Source organism: Terrapene carolina, unplaced genomic scaffold (genome assembly GCF_002925995.2).
Source record: "Terrapene carolina triunguis isolate 2854851 unplaced genomic scaffold, T_m_triunguis-2.0 Scaffold211, whole genome shotgun sequence".
NCBI classification, from domain to species: Eukaryota; Metazoa; Chordata; order Testudines; family Emydidae; genus Terrapene; species Terrapene triunguis.
Window position 1 is genome coordinate 27,669,041 of NW_020664562.1, and position 23,990 is coordinate 27,693,030.

Below are 23,990 nucleotides of genomic sequence, written 5' to 3' on the forward strand. Positions count from 1 at the left end.
TTCACCCACGAAAGCTCATGCTCCAATACGTCTGTTAGTCTATAAGGTGCCACAGGACTCTTTGCTGCTTTTACAGATCCAGACTAACACGGCTACCCCTCTGATACTATTCTTTTAAAGCATGTCAGACAGTGTCTTTTTTCAAGTTAAATTAACTATAACATTCACTTCTGTTTCTTAAACTCATTAGACTTTTAGTGGTGAAATCAATGGCAAAACTCCCAAGACTGCAAAGGGGCCAGGATTTTATCCTTAATATCTTGTACGTTACAAAAGAAAAAACATTCAGAAAATAAAAAATGTTAAAGGTTAATCCTTTGCTTTCTGTTGCAAGGTCTGGTAAAAATATTTTAGAAATTTGGGCCCTGATTCTGCAATGAGCTCTGCCCAGGTAGACCCCTATGCACACATGAAGCCACATCAATTTCAATGGGTTCCAAGCAGAGCTCATTGCAGGATTGGAGTCTAAGTTACACAAAGGACAATAAATATGGACAGGCAAACATTCCAATTGTATGAATTACCCTTGTGGAATTCATGTTGCTGTCTAACCATCTGTCCAACATCATGTCTTTTTAAAAGGAAGGCACTCACTCTCTCTCGCTAATTCCCCTTTTGGAAATGAATTTTAGTGGTCCAGATTCTTGGGTGTGGTGGAGCTAAGTTTGGTGTAGCCCAAGAAAAGCAAAGATGGCTGTGTGCCAACTTTGTGTCGCCTGGATTCTGGAAGCGACCACAGAACAGGAGCCTCAAGGGCTGTTCTAGCTGATGCTGTGCTGCAATGGTTCCCTATAGAGCTATCCAGCTGCATGGATTAGTTGAAGCACTGTATAAAGAAATTACTCACAGGCACAATGTTAAGCATGTGCAAGCGTGTATGTAGGATTGGGGCCTAAAGCAGCATTTTTCCTCATTATTTAGCAATTACTCACCTTATAAATCCAGCTGAAATGAATTTGCTAGTAAGATCTGCAGAAACTGTATTTAATGTGAAGTTCCACACTTCTTCTGGGACATAAAAAACATGAAGCTCTACCAACTAAATGCAGTGAGAGAAGATTATCTCAGTTATAGATATACAGTAAGCATTTAAGTAATACAAATATTGACACAGGGTGTCCACCAAAAGGATTTATATAACAAAACAAAAAACAGATGGCATAATATTCATAAACCACTGCATTGTTCATTCTGGTGTAGGTTATATACTGTTGCCCGATCCTGTCACTGTCTTGTTAATTTCGACTCTAAACTCTTTAGGGAAGGATTTGTCTCTAATTCTATGTGTGTACAGTGTCTAGAAAAATGAAGCAGCATGACTGGTCCCTAGGCACTATCATAATAAAGATGATAAATGAATATGCCTCAAAATGCTTTTATGGACATGGCAGATTTCAAACAATTTGATCCAAATTAGATTAAATATATACACTTTTTAATGCACACAAGGCTTTTACTTGGTATCAGTGAACCAGCTATTTAAATAATAACATTTAGACTTGCAGAGTCAGGTAGATTTTCAAAGTACTGTATAAACATGGTTAAAATCATTATCAGGTAGTCAGTTATACAGGCTTTGGACTGCTAGCAGAAAGGAGATTCACAATAAAATAATAATAATAATGGACCAAATACGGCAGTATTAACTTAGAAATTTCCCAGTGATAGGATTTGGCTCACGAATAAGAAAAAGAGCTAAAGTGCTGACAAATGTCAGCCATGGAATAATTATCAATGATATCTTGTAAAACATTTTTTCCCTGATTGTGGAGATTCACTTTTGCAAATTAGAATGCTTCGGTAAAACTATAGAGTTGGGTCCAATATCTCCTTTCTGCACCTTACAAACCTCACTCATTTTCATTTTATAAAATTATAAATGTTTTCTATATTAATAAAAATACTAATACAGACTCAAGACCAGCAGAGGAGTTAACATCTCTGAGTCATTGTTTGCAGACTCATGCAGACATTATATCAATTTACACTTGGCTCACGTTTGGCAGGCTCTCTCTGCAATCATAAATTCTAGAAAATTACTTTAAAAAAGGAAGAAAGAAAACTTGGGTTCAGCACAATTTGAATATTTCATGTGGGCCACATAAATAATCATGAGGGCTGGATTTAGACTGCATGCATTTCAATTGACAGCATATTCAGTGTGGAAATTTTTCACAGAAATAATGTTGGAACTATTTTATCTTTAGAAGTCAGGGCAGAGGAGGAGCCGTGCTGCTGTTGGATGTTACTCTGCTAGCAATGATTAGAACTGATTGGAAATACTTGAAGTTCTCAGGGACACAAGTGACCTCCCAAAATCTGCAGAGCTCTAAGAGCCTGTTGCAAAGGCCACTGAAGTCAATGCAAAGGCTTCTATTAACTTAAATGGACTTGGATCAGGGCCTCAGTATAAAACTGTGTGTGGAGAAGCTTCCATGTGCTTGTGTTGAGGGAAAGTGCCCAGTGCTTAATTTGTAATGAAAGAGGTGCTGGGAATCAAGCAATTTATTTACATGCATAACTGATGCAGCAAGCCCAGAAGTGCCAGGGCTATGAACTGCCAAGCCTATAGGTGCCAGGCTCAGCCCTGGCACAAATTAATCACTGTCTCTACTGCCTTGCATCTTGTGTATTTATATACACTTTTCCAGATCAGAATGCTGGCATTTTACAGCTACTTTGCATGGGTGTAAATGGCTACACAAAGTGTAAGGCAATGGAAAATCAGGCCCTTTATGCTCTAGCTTTACTCCTTGCCTCCACTCTGAGCCATGCAACAGAAAGGAGTGTAGGGCCCACCATTAAAATACATTCGTCTTATTAATGACAAATACACACTGAGGTCCTGACAACACCAGGGAAAAATTTCAAAACATTTCCAGGTTTCTAACAATTACAGCAATAGTCCAAGTACTCAAGTGCACAGGCCAGTGGCTGTTGAAACCACGATTGGACCTGAACTGAGGAGGGTTAGGTGACATTATGCTTAAAACTGTGATGACCATGGGAGCCCTGTTGATAGCTGAGCTCCCAATATTGCTATCTTTGATGCAGCTGAACCAGTGTTAGCAATAGTGGGAAATTTTTGGAAAAGTTTCCTTGTGTATATGTGGCCTATATAAACAGCCAGCACAAATAAGCTTTAGTGAATATTCCTATAAACTTTTGGGTATTAAATATAAACTAGACTTTGAATGGTTTTTCATGTACTCGTCTTTAAAATAAGCGGATATTTTCTTCACACATCTGCCAGAAAATGTTGCATGGCAGCAATTTTCACAATTTAGAACAGTTATACAGATTTTCTAAAATATTCAGAGCAAAAGTTCTCACCTCTGATGTTGGCGGTCTATTTTGACTGAATGACATATTCACTGGTGCCTGTATTGGGTGTCACTGAATTCCGGATGGATTTTTAAATTTCTTTTGTATCTTAGCATTACTTAACAGTATGGGTTATGATAAATCCTGTAAGTCAAAAATGGTATTCCATTCAGTTTGAATCTGTTTCCACTTCATACAAAAGTTTGAGAAAAAAGCAGCAGAGAGCTTGTAAGTAAGTTCTGGATTCAGGCTGAAGGCTTTGCTTCCAGCAAAACCGGAAGATAAACTGCAAAGAGCTAAGTATTGACTAGTAGGCTTAATACTCCCTTTGATGTGAACACACCTTCTATACAACTAAATATCACCTAAGTAACCCAGTGAATTGCATAATTGCAGTTGGGCAACTAAGGTTTGCATTAGTATTCTGAGTAACATTTTCCATTCTTCTTTCATCAAAAAGTATTTAATTACTGTATATAGTTATCTATATATTTCTACAGTGCATCTAACAAACACAAGATGTATTTCTTTCAGTGTCTGGATTTATTTTGGGTAGATGGGCAAGAATGGCAGAGTCTGAAGCCATGCAGTCATTCAGAACCAGTGACATTTCAGCATGCATGAGTCAAAACAGAAAAGTATTCCAAGGACACTTGGCTTCATCCATAAAGCAAGAGAGGATGTGGGAATGGGCAAGTCCCTGTATCATTAATCCTACCTACAGATATGCACATTTCGAACTGTAATAATTTCTCCACTGATTCCAATACCCAGATTTTTCATGCTATTTAACTCTCATTTTAGCAGGGTATTGAACCATCAATGCATTGTTTCCCATAAAGACTTCCTGTATCAGTGTTGGAAGCTGACAAATCTGATTGGTAACAGGACACATCTTATCTAGACTGGTAAAAGCAAATGCCTGGTCAAACCAGAATAAAGGTTGTTTCTTGGCCTGGGTACAAGGTTCAACATCAAAAAGGCACGTACAACTTCCTTTTACACAACACTTGCTTTAGGTCCTTTCCTGCCATAAATATTCACTACTTGGCACGTTGCTGACAAGTACCAAATGTGCTAGTATAGACAGGCGATGATTAGTGCTTCTGGTTTTTTTAGTTTATTAATTTAATTTGGGGAGGATTATTTTTATCAATTTTTGAATTTTATGTAGATGTCCAAAAATCAGGGTTTTTCATGGCTTTCTCTTTGTATATATTATATATATATTACTCATTACAGTCATATATGCCTCATTACAGTCATATATGCTGTAATGAGTAATCTCTTTGTAATGTTCCCTAGTGGGCATCAGCAGGGTCTACAGAGACCAATTAATGCTGCAATATGTTAGTGTGCATTACAAATCACACCTCCCATAGTCTGCATTCTGCTCCATGTAGACAAGCCCTCAGACACAAGTAACCTTTTCTGGTGTTTATTGGATAAACACCAATTTAATTTGTTTTGCATCGGGGTGTTTTATTTGTGTTTATTGGTTAAAACCTAAATTCAGAAGCCCTACTTATGATTAACAAACAGAGACAGACAAATTATCATTAAAAGGACAGAATTGAATGTCTGTTTTTTATTTCCAGTTCTGCCCTTCATTGAGTTCTGATCCTGATTTCAGTAGTTTTACCTGAGTAAGAATAACAAGGTCACTTTGATCAGACCCCTCTTGTGAGACATTAGGAGAGTCACTTAACAGCTCTGTGCCTCAGTATCCCTATCACTAAAACAAAAATAATAATTCTCACCTGCCTCCCATGGCTGCTGAGTCTTCATTAATGATTGTTCATAAAGTGCTTTAAGATCCTCAGTAAAAAGACTTGAAAAGTGCAAAGTATTCTTCTTCCTCTTATTCCACTTAGACTGCAAACACTGTTTACATTTTTCACTGATGACTGAGATTACCATATCTAATGGTTCCTTTAAAACAACAGATTTAATTGTCTCCTCCGGCCCTTGTCCTAAAAACCACGAATTCTCCAATCTTGTGTTTTACATGGATATAATTTTCTATCACTATAAAACCAACCAAACAAAAAGCCTACGCTTACTGTACCACTCACCCCAGTGCCTTTGTTCTACATATTCCTTCCTTCCTTCTTTCCTCCCTCCCTGTCTATCCCATTGCTTTGTCAAAGTAAATCCAGATTGTAAGATCTTTGGCCAAGAACCTCAAAGGTATTTAGGTTCCTAACTTCTATTGAAATCAATGGGATTATAAAATGGCCAATAATTGTACAGCATATCTATTATCAAATAATATAGCACAGTTGTGTAGTTACCATCTTTTTCTAGAATAAGGGATTTAGAACCAGGTGTCAAAAGGTTTTAGATGAGAACTGATGTTTTTCAGCACAAAAAGAAAATCTACAATATCTATTCATCTTTTGTTGTCTAAATTAATTGCAACAAACTCAAAATGCATCTAGTTAATGGGAGTCCTTTAAAATAGTATTTTTTCCTATAAACATCTGTTGAAATTAGTTTGAAATGTTTAGGTCAATTTATCTGAGTGAGGAGCTAATTTTATTCTGACTCATCACAAGCATTATTTTATAGTATAAAACTCTCTAGGCCTGGATACATTATTTTCTCCCTAAATCCAAAGTAAAAAAAAACTTTTTCCATTTTGTCTCCATTTTAGGGGAATTTCTCCAGAAATTACTTGGAAGCCACTAGAGAAATGCAAAGTCCTAAACCCACAATATATAGTGGGAACATTATACGCCAGGGATTGAAACTTTGTTTTACTATTCACCTTATTTTTCTCAGAAATATTGAATTATAAATCAAATACTCAAAATCCGTGAAAACCCTAATACAAAACTGTATACTAATGTATACTTGTAGAACTAACTGTTCACCATCCTAAAGGCAGGGTGGGTGAGGTAAGATCTTTTATTAAGCCAACCTGTGTTGGTGAAAGGATAAGCCAGTTTAAGCAGTACATGAACTCGAACCAAGCAGGAGTAAGTCACTAGTGCCAGAGGGGCACTCCTAGGAACCATGTTCTTCTGCTGGTTCAAATATAGTGAGGGAAGGAGATTGCGGTTTTTGGCCGACTTTGCCACAGGCTTGTGTGATCTCGTCTTAGGCAAGTTGCAGCTTCTCCTTCCCCATATGTAAAATGGGCTGTTACTCCAAAGGGGAGCAGGGTGGGAGGCTCCCTTCATTAGTAGATCTAGGAAGCACTTTGGGATCGTTGGCGAGCAGGTGCCACAGAGCCGCAAGTTTCATTCTTATCTCGTACATTTCTTGTTCAGTTTGAGTTACTGTATTTACCCTGCGCTAACGGCATTGCCTTGCCCGGGCCGAGGGAAGGGTTTCCTGGGTAACGGTCCCTTTTCAAACACCGCCGGGCGAGCAGAGGCCCTGCACCACAGACCCCCCGGGTGGGTCACTAAGGAGCCACGATTACCGTCACTGACGCCTGCTCACCCTTTGTTCCAGGGGCCGGAGCAAATCCAGCGGAGGCGCTGAACCCCGACCCCGGGACACCTGGCGCTGGGGTGGGCCTGGGACGGGGGTATGGCCACGATAGAAGGACCTAGGGAGCTACGCCGCTATCGGGACACCTATGGGACTGTATCGTGACAGTGGCGTCATTTCCCTTAGGCCCCGCCGCCCCCGACCCCGCAGCAAACCCTGGCTGCCTGGGCTGGGGCAGCCCCGCTGCGGCGAGGCGCTGAGCGCGGTCACAGCGCCCCCTCGGGCTGGACCGGGCCGGGCGCGCCGCCCTCGAGCCAGGGCGGCGGTTGCGCAGGCGCCGGGGGCAGTTTGGGAAGCGCCGGAAACTTCGTGCTAAAGTTCCGAGCAGCGCCTGGCTCCGCAGCCCGAGCCCAGCCGCTACCCGCGCGCCATGTCGGGCTCCTCCAGCGTGGCGGCCATGAAGAAGGTGGTGCAGCAGCTGCGCCTGGAGGCCAGCGTGAGCCGCGTGAAGGTAGGAGAGGCCGCGGGGCGCCCGGCCGGGCCGCCGGTGCCGCGCCCAGGCCCCGCGCCTGAGGGGCAGAGCTGCCGCCCGCCCCGCCCACCGGCCCCCTCCCCTGGGGCGGCTGGCGGCCCTCGTTACTGGAGGGCTCCTGTCCCCCCCCCCGGCCCCTGTGCCCAGCTGTCTGCGCGTGCCCTGCCCCGAACCCGCCCGGGGCCCCGCAGCGCAGGCCCGGGCCGCGGGCGGGTCGGCGCTACAGGCCGTTCTCGTACGTGGGGCCAGACTCGCCCCACGCGCAGGGCTGCTGTGCCGGGCAACTCGGGGCGTTCACAGCGGCCGTAGGCTGAGCACGCCCCAGCCGCTCACTTCCTAATCCCGGGGTGCTCTGTGCTGCAGGGCGGAGCTGCCGCCTGCCTGAAATGCTGCTGTCTGAGCGGGCGGGATTGCACCAGCTGGGCACCTTCCCCCAGAGACCCGCCGTAACTTAAGGTGTCCTGCGGTGCAGAGTCTCTCCCCCCTGCCGCCTCACTGGAAAGGACTCGTTCAGCCTGGGCCTGGGATAGTCAATTAGCTTCGGTCAAGAGCCAAACTGCAGAGAAAATAATAAAAGCCCGGGCCCGTTCCCACTGATCTGGGTTTGGCCCACGGTCCGCCTATTGACTGCCCCGGTCTAGGCTGCTGCAGGCCTCTCACCCGTTTTGATTATTCAGATATAAAATGGAGACGTTCCTAGAGCCCTCGCATATGCTGAGTGCGCATCATCTGTGGACTTTCAGGCTAGGATAGGCCTTGTGTTAAATTGGCAAACTACAGTTTGCAGATCTCCTTTCAAAATAAGTAATTGGGGAGACATAGCCAGCTATGTTTTCATTTTACTTCTATGTTTTCATGTACCTACCACCTTTTGTAAAAAAAAAAAATAGTGCTCTTCATGTGTTGTCTCATCCCGAGAATGTTTTCCTGATAGAGAGGAATGGGAGAATAAAGTTAGTTTATCTGAGGTGGGGTGTCAGGGCATGCAGCCACAATTGTTTTTTCTCAAAAATGAGGGCTATTCTTATTTCATGGGGAAAGCTTAACAAATGTGTAAAGCAACCTTCAGGCTAAGATAGAGAGGGTTTTTTTTTTGTTTTTTGTTTTAAATTTATTTGGTGGTGGACTTGCAGACATGTTAGTTAAGCATGACACAGCATCAAGAATGATTTCAAACAGTGATTCTCAACCTTTCCAGACTACCAGTCTGATTTGTCTTACAAACCTGTTTCACCTCACTTAAAATCTAGTTGCTTACAAAATCAGACACAAAAATACGAAGGTGTCACAGCACACTAGTACTGAAAATTTGCATACTTTCTCATTTTTACCATAGAATTATAAATATTGTACTTACATTTGTGTATAGCATAGAGAGCATTTATATAAGTCATTGTATGAAATGTGTACTGATTTCACTAGTGCTTTTTCTGTACCCTGTTGTAAAACTAGGCAAATAGTTGATATACCCCCTGGAAGATCTCTGCAATACCCCTGGTTGAAAACCACTTATTTAAAATTCTTCACCTGAGTGGCAGAAGGCTTTTCCCTGCTTGCTTTGGTCCAGATAGGGTGACCAGACAGCATGTGTGAAATATCGGGATGGGGTAGGGGGTAATAGGTGCCTTATAAGATAAAGCCCCAAATATTGGGACTGTCCCTATAAAATCAGGACAGCTGGTCACCTGGGGTCCAGATAAAATAATATGTCAATGCCCAGATACTGGAAGGTTTGGCCAGAATAAATTTGGCTTTGTTTTCAGCCACTACTCCCACTTAATTCAAATGCTTAAACTCTTTTGGGGAGGGACTGTGTCTGAAGAGTTTGCACAGTGACCTCCACATTGTCACCTCACTCTGATTGAGTCCTCTGTCTACAACTATAATACAGATAAATACCACTTCTAGGATCATCACTTTGCTTAGTTTGGAACTGAAAATTTTTACAGTGGGTGGATTTTTCACATTCTTGAGGGCATATATAGATTCCTTTAGCAATGTATTTATACAAAATGGTATACTAACATATCTCTTGTTATTCTTAAGAAGGCTTGTCTTCAGTGTTAGCTTAAGTTATCAAGTTCACACTTATTCAAATGAGGAGTTATCACACTGCAAAACATTAGAGCAGCACAATAGGATTGGATTAGCAGCATGGAGTAGTTGAGTCCCCACTTACTAGTTTTAGCAACACCTGAGCTTCAACCTATACACTGCCAAATCAGCCACCTCAAGTTAAAAGCACCACTTTTCTGAAGCTAGAGACTTGTCTGTGCACAGGAGCTGGGTTAGGGTCAACACTTGTTATAACTTGAGCTAACCCTGTAGTGAAGACAAGCCCTTAGAAAAAGTATAAAGTAAAACTGTTTTGGGGCTTGCATTAGGTGGCAGACACTGGTGTATGATTGCATGTCTTGTAAAAATTACCCATAGTGTGTTAAATGCTACTTCAGCTTGAGGAACCTGTATGTATAGTAGCCAAGAGCTGATTTTCAAAAATGTGCTGAACTGTGCACCTAGTATCTGAAGACAAGACCAACTCCCTTAAAATAGAGTATTACTGAATGCGATAGTTTTTCTGAACAAAAACTAAAATGCAAGTGTTTTGTGTGTAATAAAATCTAGCTGTACTGAAAACAGCACCTTCCATACACTACAAGATAAAGTATTTGCTGTGAATGCTAATTTAAAATTTACTTTATGACTAGGTTTCTCAAGCCGCAGCAGACTTGAAGCAGTTCTGTCTGCAGAATGCACAACATGATCCCCTACTGACAGGAGTGTCTTCAAGTACAAATCCATTCAGACCCCAGAAAGTCTGTTCATTTTTGTAATTTGGTGAACTATCTTGGTCTCTTTCAGTGGTAAGTTTTTAAACTATAAAAAATGATACAAGTTGCTCAGTGGTTTGAGCATTGGCCTGCTAAACCCAGGGTTGTGAGTTCAATCCTTGAGGGGGCCATCTTGGGGAAAAAATCTGTCTGGGGATTGGTCCTGCTTTGAGCAGGGGGTTGGACTAGATGACCTCCTGAGGTCCCTTCCAACCCTGATATTCTATGATTCCTGTTTGCTCTGATAAAATAATCTGTCATCAGGTCATTCATTTAAAATATATACAACATTCATTATGGAGTATATTTTTAAAAAGTTCTGACTTTTCAGTAAACTTTTCAACTAAAATATACTGCTCATTTCCTCACCAAAGAAAAGAATTTAGTGCTAGTGAACAATATCCTATTTGCCAGTCCTAAAGTCTTTTGTCCATGGAGCAGGTAGAGCAGGGGTTTTCAAACTGGGGGTTGTGACGCCTCAGGGGGTCATGAGGTTATTACACGGGGGATCGCAAGCTGTCAGCCTCCACCCCAAACCCTGCTTCGCCTCCAGCATTTATAATGGTGTTAAACATATAAAAAAGTGTTTTTAATTTATAAGGGTGGTCGCACTCAGAGGCTTGTTATGTGAAAGGGGTCACCAGTACAAAAGTTTGAGAACCACTGAGGTAGAGCATGGATTCTGGCAGTGTAAGATTCTGTTCTACACTAAGCTTTTCCTGAGACTTACACCCAAGAATTAAGATGCAGTGGTAATCAATTCCTTTTCCTACTCCACTCAAAACCCCCCCCCTACCCCTTCCTTGTAATAAGAATTTAAATTTTATTTCCAAGTCCCAGCCCCTACCATCACAACTTGGGGTGGGACTGAAACATCTGTTTCTGCAGACATCACAAGCAGAAGTCCTTAGGACAACAGTTTAGGCATTCTACCTGTAAAAGAGAGGTTTCTTTTCCTGTAACCTCCCCAAACAGCAAACTTTATGGGGAGACCCCTACTTTTTTTTTTTTTTTTTTGGATGAGCCAGAAAAGTTAGCAACACTTGGAGGCAGTAGCTACCACCTCTCACCCAATACATAGTCTGGGTATCTCCAAGTGGAGGTGGTGTTTAGAAGAGAGAGTTTGCAACTATTTTTGCTGTAGAATAATTTATTTTCTCTGGTCAACCAGTTCAGACCACTGAGTTTAATAGATTCAGCTCCCAGGAGAATGAGCCCCCTATTCACTTGTACAAGTTGGATTCTGCCTTTAGTCCCTGCTGTATAACATCCTACCTGGGAGAATTTACAGTATATAAACTTCTGAGAGTGATGGCAATGAAAACAACCCTTTGTCCCATGAGCTACCTGTGAAGGTAAACTAATTTATACCTACTTGTCTGTGGTGTCATCTATAACAAAAGATTTGTGGGAGTACTTTCATCAAGCATACATACAGATTTTCATTACTTTTTTCTAACCACTTTTTTTGTGTGTGTGTCTTTCAGATCTTCTAACACCTTTTCACAGCTGCTCTGTGTGGAGAGAATGTGACTCAAGGAGTGCCTTGGTTTGAAGTCTGTACAAAAGCTTAGCCTTAACAATGTGCCAAGTTAACTGTGTAAATCGCTACTGTTGTCAAACCTCTTACCATCTACCTCTCCAAATGAACTGTGTGCTAGTTGCAATAACTTCTACTTCATGAGGGAATCAGTTTTACATACCAAGCAAAAAATAAAAATGTTTTGACTTAATCTGTTTTTGGAATTACTGTAGGACTGTTTCAATACTGTGACTCTAATACTTCTCCAAAGTTATTTTAGGTGTATATTTACTAAAGTATACTCAGATCTGAGACTTCAAATATTGGGGGTATTCCACATCACTAGCCTGTAACAATTCCAATTGAAGCCAAACCACTAAATTTCTTCAGAAGTACATCATCCATGCCCATACAAAGTTGGTGCTCAGATGCTGAAGCCAGTGAAGATTTTTGTTTTGCTCATTACTTACAGTAGAGAAGAACCATTGCTCTTTTCTACCCAAGATACATAAAGTATCTTCATAATTTTCATGTTACTTGTTCTTAAAAGCAAAATAAGACCGACTGATTAGTTACAAAAGTCCCTCTTGGAAACTGTACAGCCCAATTCCTCACACCCATTTAGCTGATTTAAAGCGTTCGTCTACAAAGTGGACTTTGATTACCAATTTGTTAAACAACTAGCCAGCTATTAGATAGCTGTTTAGCACCCAGATTAGGGCTGTATTTGCACCAAGAGGCAAATTACTCAAATGGAAGAAGCTGCCTTTCAGACAGTGTGTGCATTTAATCAAGTTAAGATACAGCTACATATACACACTTGCTCCATTTTTGGAACCCTGTGTTTTAACGCTGAGCTGTCTTAGTAAGAGACTATACATGTCTCTGGGCAGATATCTTTTCCTTCATACTCCACCTCTCACAATAAGGTCTTTCTTCAAGTACAGCTAATCTGGTTATGAAATACAGTTCTTGGAACTGTAGAAGCAGAGCTGTTACAGCAATGATACAGCACAATTTACAGAAACAGGGCAACATTGTTTGTGTCTGACCTATTTTACCTGACAGTAGAGTCTGTGTCTATTTACCTTCGAGCACAACCATGTTACTCCCAAACAGCTTTGTTACTAAGGCATTGGGGTAGTCATGATACAGTCTCTACCGTTCAACCTACTAGCAGCTGCTACTCACATTCTAGGAAACTTTGCCAGTTTTGAATCAAAGGATAGGTCTACTCAGCATTCTATAGCATGCTTCCCAATGCAGGTTGACAAACATGCCTTAGCTCTACTCATACTAGAATGCTAAAAACAGAAGAAGTGTAGCTGGGGGTGGCATGAGCCCCAGCTCAGGCTAGCCATCTGAGTAAGTTCCCAGGGGATCAGGCAGGTTTGTACTCAGGTGGCTAGCACATGCCGCCCCCACAGCCACACTGCTGCTTTTAGCATGCCAGCTCAAGCAGAGTTAGTACATGTTTGTCTACCAGCACTGGGAGCATGCTTCCCAGCTGCTTCATAGACATACCCTTAGAGGCAGTAGCACTGCTTTAGGAGTCAGCATTGAGGCCTAGCGGGAACGTTGAAGATGACACCAATCGTGTTTCAAAACATCTATTGTAGAAAGTTTGAAGATGTCTGTAGTCCGCTTGCCTGTGCAGATAACATTGCTCAGTGATGAGCAACATTGTTTAACAACGAATTTGAGATGACAGGACCAAAGCCAGACTCAATTTAGTTACAGAAGAATTCAAGAAAGTTCTGCACTCCTATTAATCAGGTAGAACTAGATGATCATTATAAGTGGAATTTTCTTCTACTTGTGTCCATTTCACGGTGCTGAAATTTAAAGAAAAGATATTCACTATAAAATTTGCTGTTAAATGTCACAGTAGCAGACACTAAAGAAATGGGAAAATACGTATTTTAAAACAAAACTATAGTAGGGGGAGGAAGGTGGTATGTATCTTCCAAGTGGCACTGCAGCTGCAATATACTTTAACTAGTTCTTGGATTCAGCCTGCCAGGATTAGCAGTGGGGGAGATGAAGATCAGAGAGTACGTGTTCCATTTTTAGGTGTGGCATTATCAAGATCACATAGATGGCTCATAGATGTGCTAACACACACACACAATAAAGGTGAATATGGTTCTTTCATTTCTGTTTAAAGAAGTGACTACATCTACCACATACTCAGTGATCAAAGTGTACCAGAGCTTTTCCCTCTTGTAGCTTTGCATGCTGTCTAATGTTTCTAAACTTGGAAGCCAAGTGCTACAACTCCATGGCAAAAAATGACACGTGAAGTGGTTTAATACTACCTATTTATTCTATCACTCCCATTTTATTTAAAATGATTTAAAAAGTCAGTTTGACTTGAGATATTTATGCACACAATCAAGCCTCACTTATTTGCACATGATTATTCTACTCATTTGCAAACAGAAATAGCTCTAATCAACTTTACCAGCAAGCCAGTAGCAAGTCCACAGTAATAACGTCTCAGTAAGACTTTACAAGTTCTATCACAGAACACTTGTATACTACCAATTATGCTAAAGTTCAAATAGACTTTACAAATAACTGATTGAGGTATATCAGTACTCGTTATCCTTGCTTTTTTTTTTAATTGATCACTTATTTTCCAATATGCAAGTTAGAAAAGTTCTGCTGTATTTCTTTAAAAACTCTAAATGAAGTTTCAGTTAGCCATGTCCATTCTTTAAATGTCATTTACTACTTTTCTTTCAGGCTGATGTTTGTGGTTATGTTTCAGAATGCCAAAATTTCAAGTGCCCATCCTGATATCATTACTGAAAGACATACCTTGTGAATCCATTCATACTCTCCAAATTTGGAATCAAAGGTTCCTTTTTGAAGAGACCTCAGCTTTAAGGTAAATCGTGGCCCAAGCTCTTGAATTCCCACTTTCTTTTCACTCTTGAAGATGTACCTTCAAAGCCAAGGGGGAACACATTAGGGTGGGACGCTACAGGAATGCAGTTTTTCTTAGCCACTAGCAAAATTTGAGAAAAGATTACCTGTGAAATCTAAAAAAGATATAGTCTCGCTGATTGTGAAACGTAGCTACTTGTCTTCCAATGAACTGAGGATCATGTGGGAAGAGAGAGGCAAACATGCGACCAATGGAATGGCCCAGTCGTGTTGTAAAGTTATTCAGGATTACTTCAGGTTGATGTTCTGTGGGCTCCTTTCCTTTTCGCTGGAATGAAAGTAACAAGATAGGGAGGATAACATAAATACAAAAAACATTTTCAAAGATACATATTCAAAGACAGAAATTTGAACTAATATAAGAGAGGGGGCAGAAGGTTAAGGCCAAAAGATGTATTAACTCCCCATGTTAAATGCCATAAAGAACATATATATAGTGCAGATCAGTTGGCAACATTTAAGGACCTCAAAATTCTACTAATTCATTGTTCAAAAAAACCAAATTTCTTGAATAAATGTGAAGAGAATGATAGTTATTCATTCTATATTTCCCCCTTACTAATATATTGGAAGGGTATTCCACTACCGCCCCCCCCCCCCCCCAAAAAAAAAATAAATCAGTTCATCCATCATAAAAATCTTCAAAGTCTCTGTGGACATTCAAGTCTAATTGCTTCCAAAGCTACCCTTTCATCCATCCATCCAGGCCAACTTTTAATGAAGCCAGATTGACTAAAGGTCATTTCAGTTCCTTCATTGTTAAAGTGCATTAAAAAAAAGAGCACAGTGCTTTTAGACTAGTTGGGGCTAAACAAGAGTTCAGTATTTCCAGTACACCATCAAAATTCCTATACATTAGTGATGGCACTGTATAAAAAACAAAGTAAGAGTATATACACAAAGTGGAGAACTGAGACTTTTGGAGTTGGTACACAGCTGATTTTATATAATGCTATTGTAATGAGTGCAAAAATGTATCCGAGATAAAAACAAAGCAATCAATCCACTGCAGGAATTGTTGGGTAAAAGTCTTACATAGCAGAGGCAATAGAAGTCAAACTAGAAAATAGTGTTACTGGTCCTCCTTGCCTCAAAAACGGTACATCACCACCATCTTTATGAAACCACCTGAACATCATGCAAGTCTGAACAGTTTCCTCTGTAGACAAAAGTTAAGAAAATGTGAAAGAAAAAACTTATACCACTAAGCAATTTGGATCATGCATTTATTAGTTTTTTGCTGTTATTGAGGGGAATAATAAACCTCACCTTTATTTCTTTACGCAGACGAACACTGCTCATTCTAAAATGAGCAGTTGGACCATCAGGCAAATGACTTAAAACAAGTCCATCTGTTTCAGAGAGTTAAGAAAAGCTGGTATAGATATGAAGTTCAGAATGCAATTTAAACAGAATATAACAAAAGTTATTTATATAGAAACCTGTGTTGAGTTCCACAGAAACAGTCAACATTATATTAGAACTCTTCTAATTTGCACAACCTATATTTCATATATAAGACAGCTATACCTACCCTCTTCTCAGCAATAATGGAGCTTGGGAATGCTGTAACAAGGTCTCATATTCCTAAAATCTCCATACTTACACAAAGACACTATAGAAAATGTATTAATATACTAAGTATCATTAAAACTTTGTCAAATAGTTAACCAGAACACATTATGTTCTATTTGTTTGTTCATTTTCTATTTTGCTATAGATCACTATAAACATAATATATGTAAACTTTCATTAAGTTAACAAAATCCAACAGCTGATTAAACTGCTTAAATTTAGTGCAATAAGAATGTGTATTCATGCACTAAGTGGTCTCAGAAAAATAGTGATTCACTTACTGATAAAAAATCCAAGCCATACATACATTGCCAGTATATTGGATACATTCAGCATTTCTTTACCTATTCACCAAGAATATCCCTCCATTTAAAGAGCTAAATTGATGCCATTATGATCAAACATAAAAACAATACATACAAATAAAATCTGTTAAGTCTTTAAGGTGCCACCAGACTCCTTGTTGTTTTTGTAGATACAGACTAACACGGCTACCCTGATACTTAATACATATAAGGATGTGGCCACATCTAATACCAATATGGAACCATATTATGGCACCTGTGCTGTGAGGCATGCAGATATCAGAGTAGCATGTTACTGTTCTTGTAACTTTGTATTTATACGGTTTTAAGTTACAGTTTGAGACAGACCAAAAATGGCCTTTAGTTTCATATTTGGCCTGTAGAAAAGTAGAAATACTGGTTCTTAACTTCTAAAGACAGTGAAAAATTGCACTACATCAACTTGAAGTTGACAGTGAAGTGAAGACAAAAGCATAAAGGATCTGGGAGAGATCTTGGAGACTTACATAGCCCAATTACTTTCTTCTTAACTTTGTTCAGAATTACCGTACTAATATCTTCATCATATAATACAGATAACTCTATGAAGAAACTCCCTCTTTTATATGAAGGATACTTGGTATTTTGCGATCTTCATTAATAACAATCAGATCTGTGAAGTCTCTTGAGATGCACTGTGGGATAATTCTTTTCAGGGCCAGTCCTCTTCGATAGTAAACATGTGAGTTAGGTATGATAGTAGACAGCTGTTCACAGAATCTCACTGTTCTCTGCACAATAGAAAGCCTTGATTGCAATCTCTCAATTGTTGGGTATATTGTAAAGATCATAAAAAGGGTTACATTTCATACAACTGCCTCCTCCTTTAAGTGTATCAAGCTACCCCTTCATCAAATACAGTAAAAGTTGTGTTATCTGGCACTTTATCAATCAGAAAACTCTATTAACTGGCATTTCTGATATTTCCCAATTCAAATCTTCAATCTAGTAACCGGGACTAGTATACTGCCCAGGAGGTTATGCAATTGCACATTCTGCACTCTACTTTTATGCAAAAGAGGCAGAAGACAAGTAAGCAAGCGGATAGGGATTTATTCAAAAAAAGCAGCTTCCAGGGTGTGTCATAAGGTCATACAGATTCAGCCCAATCTCCTATACCTTCTACATCTACAATAATTGATTTTGATGATGACCCTGAGGCACTGCAAGATCCTGAAGTGTCTTCTGAACATAATTTAATCTTTGATGATTCAGTATAGTTTTAGTGTTAAGTGTATTTTTTGTGATCTGGGTGTATGTATCATACAGTGATATGTGGTGTCATAAGATAACCTACTGAATAGAAAACTTTACCTGTATACACTTAAGTGCTTCAAGAAACCAACCACTCTGCAATGCAGTACTACTACGGGATTGGTGAGTACTATTTTATAGTTTATTTGTTTTATTGTATTCTAATTCTTTGAAAATTCTTATTCCATTGGAAAGTATAACTCTTAGTTAACCGTAATTTTTGACTAACCGGCACCCCCCATTCCCTCAACATGCCGGGTAACAAAGCTTTTACTGTACCGTGTTTTTCTTAAACATTTCTTCCATTAACTTTACCAATGTTAACACAAAGCAAAGTGTTGTACATTGAAAACACTACACAGTCACTAGAGAAAAACATGTCTGATATTCTGCTGCATTCCAGGTCTGAACTGTATTGTCCATCTTCTACTTAGAAAATAAACTCCTGGGGGCAAGGACAGTAGCTTCCTGCATTTTGGAGAGCACTCTCTGTGTTGACACTCAAAAAATGCAGAAAATATTTTTTTTAAGAGATTCCATTATTCCTCAAACACAGTAAAGTGGAAAAATTTTAATATTAAGTACTAGCACTCATGTTTTTAATACAGTAACAGAACATTAAAGGGACACAGTCAGCTTGCAAATAAATCACTTTTAAAAAAAAAAGGTTAAAAGTAGTTTCAAGTACGACACATGCCCAAGTCCCTTGACAAGTTGAGGTTTTACAAATCACATTTTCCTAATTTTAAAAAGTGGTTTTTGTTCTTCTATGCTCTGTGCAAAAATCACCAATAGCACCAATCCTGCAATAAAAAACTGTGTTGGCACAGGGCTCTACCCATGAAGAGCTCATTGCAGGATTGAGATCAAAGGGAAGGAACAGACTATAAACAAAGTAAACCAACAGAAGAAAAAATGCAGATAGAGATGCAATTTTCAATTTGGAGGTGTTCTTTTAAGACTGTGCAAATGCAGAGGGCTTGTGAAAGGCATTACATTTAAAAGTCTACAGACTGAAGTCTCCTATTCATCAAATTAAGAGATAAAGCTTAAGACAGTGGCAGTAAACATTTCCTGATGCTGCACTGCCAACGTACATCTATTCTGACACAGAGGAACCACTTACTCGACAATTAAGACGTTTCCCTGCCCATTACCAACAAAGGGATCGTTGTTCAAGTCACTTCCGGACTCCAGTTGCACTATCAAGCATGAAATGAAAACCTCTATTCCATAATCAGCTGCCTAAGTCTTTCAGACCCCCCATAAAGTGATTCACAAAAATTTAAAGATTACACTTAAATTTTATAAATGTATTTTACCCCACGAGGTCTATCTGATGTTGTGATAAGAATCTTGGGAACTGTCTGTCTATTGAAGTATGGTGCAAACTCATCAGTAGATTCATCAAAAGCAACCTGGGAACAAAAAATATGGCGAATTAAAAAACTTCTAGGAAAAACACACACAATTTTTTATTTCTAAAAATAATTGTCCCTTTGGCTTAAATTCTGGTGCCATTAAAGTCAATAGCAAAATTCTATATGGGTCCAAGTTCTGGCCTATACTGTATTGTTTAATCAATCTGTCCCATTCTGTATCTGTGCTTTTAACAATGTTTAATACAATGGGAGATAAGATGATGGACAAGCTTGCTAAGAAGTTATTCAGCAATGGGAAATTATCTTAAATTAAATGATAAAGAGATGACGTCATCTGCAGTATTATCAATTCATAAATGCCCTAACACAAGAGTGGAAAATAAATATTCATAGTTTATAATCAGTCCTTTTTTAGTTAAAGCACATTTTGGAGGAAATCATAGTTTAACACATATGTAAGGATTATACATTTACCTCTTCATCATTAGGATCTACAGTTGTTTCATCATAAACTCTCTGATTTTCAATTGTCTTCGGTACAGGCTTTGGTGGTGCCTTTAATATAAAGTAGTTTATTAAGAACACAATAAATTACAGCAATAATCCCCTTTAAAAAAATAAAATGTAAGGCATTATTTGTACTTTGTGGTACTGAGGGCTTGTCTACACGGTGCTGGCAAAGCACACTAGAGGGATGTGATTTGTTAAGTGCTTTAATATGTTGTGCTCTAACTAACTTGCGTAAACCCTGCTGGCATGCTCTAAAGGAACCTAGTTCATATCAACATAGTTTCTTACAAATCACACCCTTCTGGCACATTTTGCCATGCTAAGTAGACAAGCTCTGAGTCAAACAATGAGCTCAATTCCACATTCAAATGAGTGACTCAATTATTCTGTAATGTATTTTATGTCAGTTTTTAGTAATAATTCTTTAAAAGCTGGAAGATACCGTAAGACAGCAGTTCTCAACCAGGGGTCTGAGACCACCTGGGGAGGGGGGGCGGGGGGGGGGCCGCAAACAGGTTTCAGTGGATCTGCCAAGCAGGGACGGTGTTAGACCCACTGGGGCTCAGGGCAGAAGCCCAGAGCCCCGCCACTTGGGGCTAAAGCTGAAGTCTGAGCAACTTAGCTTTGTGGGCCCCCCTGTGGCATGGAGCCCTGGGCAAGTGTCCTGCTTGCTACCCCACAACACCAGCCCTGGCTTTTATATGCAGAAAAACAATTGTTGTGGCACAGTTGGAGCTTGGAGTTTTTATAGCATGTTGATGGGGCCTCAGAAAGAAAAAGGTTGAGAACCTAGAACAAGTTGTGCTCTTTGTCTACACTACAGAGACTATACTGGCATAGATATGTTGTCATAGCTATGCTGGCATAAACCCATAGTACAGACACAGCCTACACCAATGGAAAAGTGGGGGAGGGATAGCTCAGTGGTTTGAGCATTGGCCTGCTAAACCCACGGTTGTGAGTTCAATCCTTGAGGGGGCCACTTAGGGATCTGGGGCAAAATCAGTACTTGGTCCTGCTAGCGAAGGCAGGGGGCTGGACTCAATGACCTTTCAAGGTCCCTTCCAGTTCTAGGAGATAGGATATCTTCATTATTTAAAAAAAAAAAAAGGTTTAATCCACTGGTGTAGGAACACCACCTCCCTGAGTGACAGTAGCTAAGACAACAGAGCCATTCTTCTGTTGACCTAACTGCATCAACACTGGAGGTTAAGTCGGCATAGTTACATTGCTTACAGATGTGGAATTTTCGTACCCCAACCGAGGTAGCTAAATCAACCTCAATTTTAAGTGTGGACGAGGCCTTACTTTGTTTGTACATCAGTGATACCATCACTTTAATTCTGAAAGGAGATCATTAGTTTAATACTAGAGAGGCAATATATGGAGCAGAACACATGGCTACAATATTCAACCCACTTAGTTTCCAAGTTCATAGGAAATGATTGTTCCCCATTATGTTCCCCGTTTCTTCTTTCTGTGTCAGCCTGTTTTTTTTCTTCCCCACCATTCTCTCCAGGCTTCAGCCAGTAGCTGTGAAAGAAAAGCACCATGTTCCTGCTGCAAAATATTTTACTCACAGCATCCGCTGTAAAGTTGATTAAGATCACACAGCGTTAGGCTGTTTCACTCAAAGCAGCATTAGATACAGAGTGCATTAGTGCAGGAATGTACAAGTAATGTCTCCAGCTCCTTGTGAACATTGCAACGGTGGAGACCCTCCCCCCCCTCACGTGTCACTGGGTTTCAGCAACAAGCAAAATACAATTTATTCACGGTTAGTATAAATGAGTATTTATAGTCAGTTTACCCAGGACTGCTGTTGAGACACAGTGTTGTATAGTGATTCTGTCAAATGGCTAGAACCTATTTTCAGGACGGCCCTGATTTTTCCCAATGTTACAGTTCATTTGACTGAGCCACCTGAGAAATTACTGCCCAGAGTCATACCACAATTCAACAGAATATTAAACAATGGCTCTTTTAGATTCTAACCAATACTCACTGCATCTCAAAAGATAGATGTGAACAGCACTGTGATCACAAATGGTCTGGCTACAAAATTATAAAGCATCCACTATCCCCAGTTTGTTAGAGCATGTTTAGAGAAATAATTCCAGGTATCAAACTGCAACCGTTATAATACTAAACTTAATTTTTTTATTTTAAAAGGGATATGAATATTATACCATGTATAATGTTTTACAGACACAAATAGTAACACACGGGACACTATGAAGAACTTTCTTTTACCTTGTCTCCAAGGGCTTCTCTCTCCTTTCTCCGTTTTTTCTTATTTGCCAATTTCTCCTGAATAAGACAGACATCTGATTGGTTAGCTGGGAACAGTAGGTTAAAGGCAGCTCTGCATATACCTGTCACACTGCTGGCCTTAGCACTGGGTCCATCCGCGGCCCCTTCACAGAGAGGAGTGACTTTAGCTTCAAAACCATTTGCTGGGAAGTATTTTATTGATGCACTCAATGACAGAGCCAAAAGTGGGAACCTCCCCCCCCTTTGAAACACTGTTTCCGGTGCTGCCCTGGGTGTCTGCGGCTGCACGGGGTCTTGCCTTATACTTAGCGTGTGAGCTCTCCGGGCAGGGGCTGTCTTCCCGACTGTTTGCACAGCACCGAGCCCAGCGGGTCCTGGCCCACGTGCTGCAATACAAGCAACTGCAACACGCCCCCCGGGCGGGCAGAGCTCTGACCCCCGCAGGCAGCCCAAGGGGTGGCGGGGAGGGACGGGCGGCGCCCGACCAGCAAGGGGCTCCCCGCACGCAGGCCCGGGCAGGGCACCTGAGCGCCCCCGGCCTCCCACCTTCCTCTGCTGCTGCTTCCAGCGCAGGAACATGAAATGGCGCCGCTGCTTGTTCTTGATCTCGGACACGCTGAATCCCGGCGGGAACAGGGCCTGCTCCGGGGCCCGCGCCGCGTCCCCGGGCCCCTCGGCCGAGCCCGCCGCTCCGCTAGCCATGCTGCCCGGGCCAGACATTTTCCTTCCGGGGCCGCCACTAGACCCTCTAACTGCGCCTGCGCAAACGGGAGGCACGGTCCCGGCATAGGTAGGGACCGGAAGCGAGAGTCCGCGGGGGTGGAGAAGGCAGGGTGCAGCGGGACTCCCTTGTCTCTTCTCCGACCAACCAGCAACTGGTTTGTGCGCGTGCGCAGTGCGAGTGGGGCGAGAACGCGCGTTCCTTCGGCGAGACCGCGATAAAAATAGAACCCGCAAAACTGTGTGCGCCTGCGTCAGGCGAGGTGGGCTACGGGAGGGAGCGCAGAGGGTGTGCCCCTCTCCGCGCTGGGGACGGCACGGGTCGCGCGCGCACGCTCGCGTCCGTCTCTCTTTGCTGCGCCTGCCGACCCCTGTGGGAGGAGGGCCCTGGTTGGGCCGGGGCGTGGTCGGTGTCCCTGGCTGGCCCCAAGCGCGCAGCCTTTATTGTTTAAATGGCGTGGAAGTGCCTGTCTTGCTGGTTTCATAAAGAACAGCTAATGCTTTTAAATAGCGTGTGTCCGTTTCCCTTTGAAGTGGTTTGAGAGGCAGATGTCATCAGAGATAGGCTGAGCACAGGCTGGGGAGCCAGGCCAACACATTCTAGAGGCGCAGTGTGATCTGGGCTCGTTGCACAACATCACATTGTTGGAGTTTCCACATCTTAAAATGGAGATAATTTTTACTTACTTACTTGCCTCCCAGCACGGGGTGGTTGAGGATTCATTATTTAGCTTTTATAAGTCACCTTCAAATTTAAAAACTCTTAACTATAAGCTAAGTATTTAATGGGAAAATAGTAGATTGTAAGCTCCTTAGGGTGAGGGCCTTGTTGCTTTACATGTCAAAGCATCTAAAATACCAATATAAAAAAGACAGCATAGAAATAAATATGAATAAAAATATATGCTTCTGTGCACCAAATTGTGGCTCTTTTAAAGTTGCCATCTTGTCAATACATGGTTTGGTTTTGAATTAATCATTCTGGTGATACTTGTGGAGCCTGTAGATTCAGGTGAGTGAGTGTGGACAGCAGTGTGCCAGAGAATTCTGCCCAAGTGCCAAATATAGTAAATGGCTGTGAGGTGAGAGTTACTATTAAAACAGTATTGGCCGGGGTAAGTGTTGGAGACTGGGAGTCAGAACACTTGAGTTCTCCAATTACAGTGACACTTAACTTTGTGCGTGATTGTAGGCTGTTCACTTAACCTTTGTGTGCTTCACTATACCCATGTGTAAATAGGGATATTCGTAACTACTCATCTTGCAAAGAACATTGAGATCATCAGATGAAAGGCAGTTCCTGAATGTAAAGTATTATTAATATGTAAT

At 41.1% G+C, this 23,990-nt stretch overlaps 3 protein-coding genes across 8 annotated transcripts in view; 1 reads left to right on the forward strand and 2 right to left on the reverse strand.

Annotated features, from left to right (window-relative positions):
- The window catches only part of SPATA1 (spermatogenesis associated 1), a 36,780-nt gene extending 29,780 nt beyond the window's left edge, over positions 1 to 7,000 (reverse strand). For 3 of the 6 annotated variants that reach the window (XM_026655991.2, XM_024201547.2, XM_026655993.2), the window contains exons 1-4: positions 6,619 to 7,000; positions 5,085 to 5,155; positions 3,334 to 3,468; positions 933 to 1,039 (exon numbers count right to left, since the gene is read on the reverse strand). In XM_026655991.2, coding sequence (XP_026511776.1) covers positions 933 to 1,039; positions 3,334 to 3,369 — 143 coding nt within the window. In that variant the 5' untranslated portion in view covers positions 3,370 to 3,468; positions 5,085 to 5,155; positions 6,619 to 7,000. The remainder of the gene's footprint in view (positions 1 to 932; positions 1,040 to 3,333; positions 3,469 to 5,084; positions 5,156 to 6,618) is intronic. The other 3 variants (XM_024201549.2, XM_024201550.2, XM_024201548.2) reach the window with 3 other exon arrangements.
- A 105-nt stretch (positions 7,001 to 7,105) lies between these two features.
- Positions 7,106 to 11,861, forward strand: GNG5 (G protein subunit gamma 5). Its single transcript, XM_024201555.2, has 3 exons — positions 7,106 to 7,276; positions 10,006 to 10,161; positions 11,616 to 11,861. The coding sequence occupies exons 1-2, from the start codon at positions 7,196 to 7,198 to the stop codon at positions 10,129 to 10,131; spliced, it is 207 nt and encodes a 68-aa protein (XP_024057323.1). The 5' UTR covers positions 7,106 to 7,195; the 3' UTR covers positions 10,132 to 10,161; positions 11,616 to 11,861.
- Positions 11,862 to 12,660: 799 nt separating this feature from the next.
- LOC112107715 (ribosome production factor 1) lies at positions 12,661 to 22,767 on the reverse strand. The gene is made up of 9 exons (XM_024201553.2): positions 22,488 to 22,767; positions 21,921 to 21,977; positions 19,632 to 19,712; positions 19,098 to 19,193; positions 17,099 to 17,252; positions 15,872 to 15,954; positions 14,689 to 14,870; positions 14,474 to 14,600; positions 12,661 to 13,485 (listed from the first exon to the last, which is right to left on the reverse strand). The coding sequence occupies exons 1-9, from the start codon at positions 22,659 to 22,661 to the stop codon at positions 13,444 to 13,446; spliced, it is 996 nt and encodes a 331-aa protein (XP_024057321.1). The 5' UTR covers positions 22,662 to 22,767; the 3' UTR covers positions 12,661 to 13,443.
- Between the last annotated feature and the right edge of the window lie 1,223 nt (positions 22,768 to 23,990).